This window comes from Etheostoma spectabile, chromosome 23, assembly GCF_008692095.1.
Source record: "Etheostoma spectabile isolate EspeVRDwgs_2016 chromosome 23, UIUC_Espe_1.0, whole genome shotgun sequence".
Classification (NCBI taxonomy): Eukaryota; Metazoa; Chordata; class Actinopteri; order Perciformes; family Percidae; genus Etheostoma; species Etheostoma spectabile.
Genome location: NC_045755.1, coordinates 11,188,669 through 11,189,710, shown reverse-complemented (window position 1 = coordinate 11,189,710; position 1,042 = coordinate 11,188,669). Strand labels below are relative to the sequence as shown.

Below are 1,042 nucleotides of genomic sequence, written 5' to 3'. Positions count from 1 at the left end.
TATAGTGTGTGTTTTAAGTGTTGCTTGTTATAATTCTAATAACCTGATCTGGTTGCATACAGTTAGGGAAGAAACCTAAATACACACTAATCAGGGTTCCTGTTTATATTGACTCTTGACTAAGGGACACTTCTGAACATAGGAGTCTGAACCATCCTAAAATGAGATGATAAATTTAATAGAAAATCTTTTCTTTAATCGTTTGTATTTTCTTGTGAAATACGGGTTAGTTGTATCCCTTCAGACTTATACATTTGTTTCAAATTACACAATCTGAAAGAGGAAAGTCACAAATTGGTTAGTCCCTATCCCAGAATAGATTAGATTCCAGCTCTGGCACAGTGCTGTATAGATAGGTCTGGCAATGAAAAAAAACACAGGGGGTTACACGTTGACATCGATTGCTTTCAAGGGGGCAAAAGTCATTGAGGTGACGGTATGAATAACATAGTTGCAGCCCAAGACAACATTACTGATTATATTCCACAGTTTGTTTGCTTATGATCACAATGACCAATTTGTGTTTGTTGTCGAACACCACTGGTCAGCAGCAGGTTATGCAATGATGAACCTGAAAGGAAGTTCTTTCACAAGTGGATATCATGGGCTTGTAGCAGGTTCAAATTAAAGGGGTGATCTCACTCTTCCAGTCACACTTCACTTAATTTGTGTAATAAAGCTGAAATGAAAGGAATTAAAAATCAGAGTGTTTTAAGTTTCAAAAAGTCCTTTTTGCTCCTTGTTTGAACAAGACAAAATGTCCTAGGTGTCATAAAACAGCCTGTCCTCTAAAGTCACTCTGTCCTAACAATGTGTCTGTTTCTTTTCCTGTCAGAGGGTCCCAGGGTGCGATGAGGAGAGAAGAAAAAATGAAAAGAAGGATGAAGTAAGAGAAGGAAAGGAGAAGGAGAAGGAGGAAGAGGATGAGAGGAGCAGTGATGAAGGTTTCATGGGAATGACTCCGCTGCTGCAGGCTCACCATGCCATGGAGAGGATGGAGGAGTTTGTACACAAGGTAATGAACACACACACACACACACAC

The 1,042-nt window shown here is 39.3% G+C and overlaps 1 protein-coding gene across 1 annotated transcript in view; it reads left to right on the top strand.

Annotated features, from left to right (window-relative positions):
• Positions 1-1,042, top strand: part of adipor2 (adiponectin receptor 2) — a 29,856-nt gene that overhangs the window by 23,087 nt on the left and 5,727 nt on the right. The window contains exon 3 of the mRNA XM_032504815.1: positions 836-1,015. Coding sequence (XP_032360706.1) covers positions 836-1,015 — 180 coding nt within the window. The remainder of the gene's footprint in view (positions 1-835; positions 1,016-1,042) is intronic.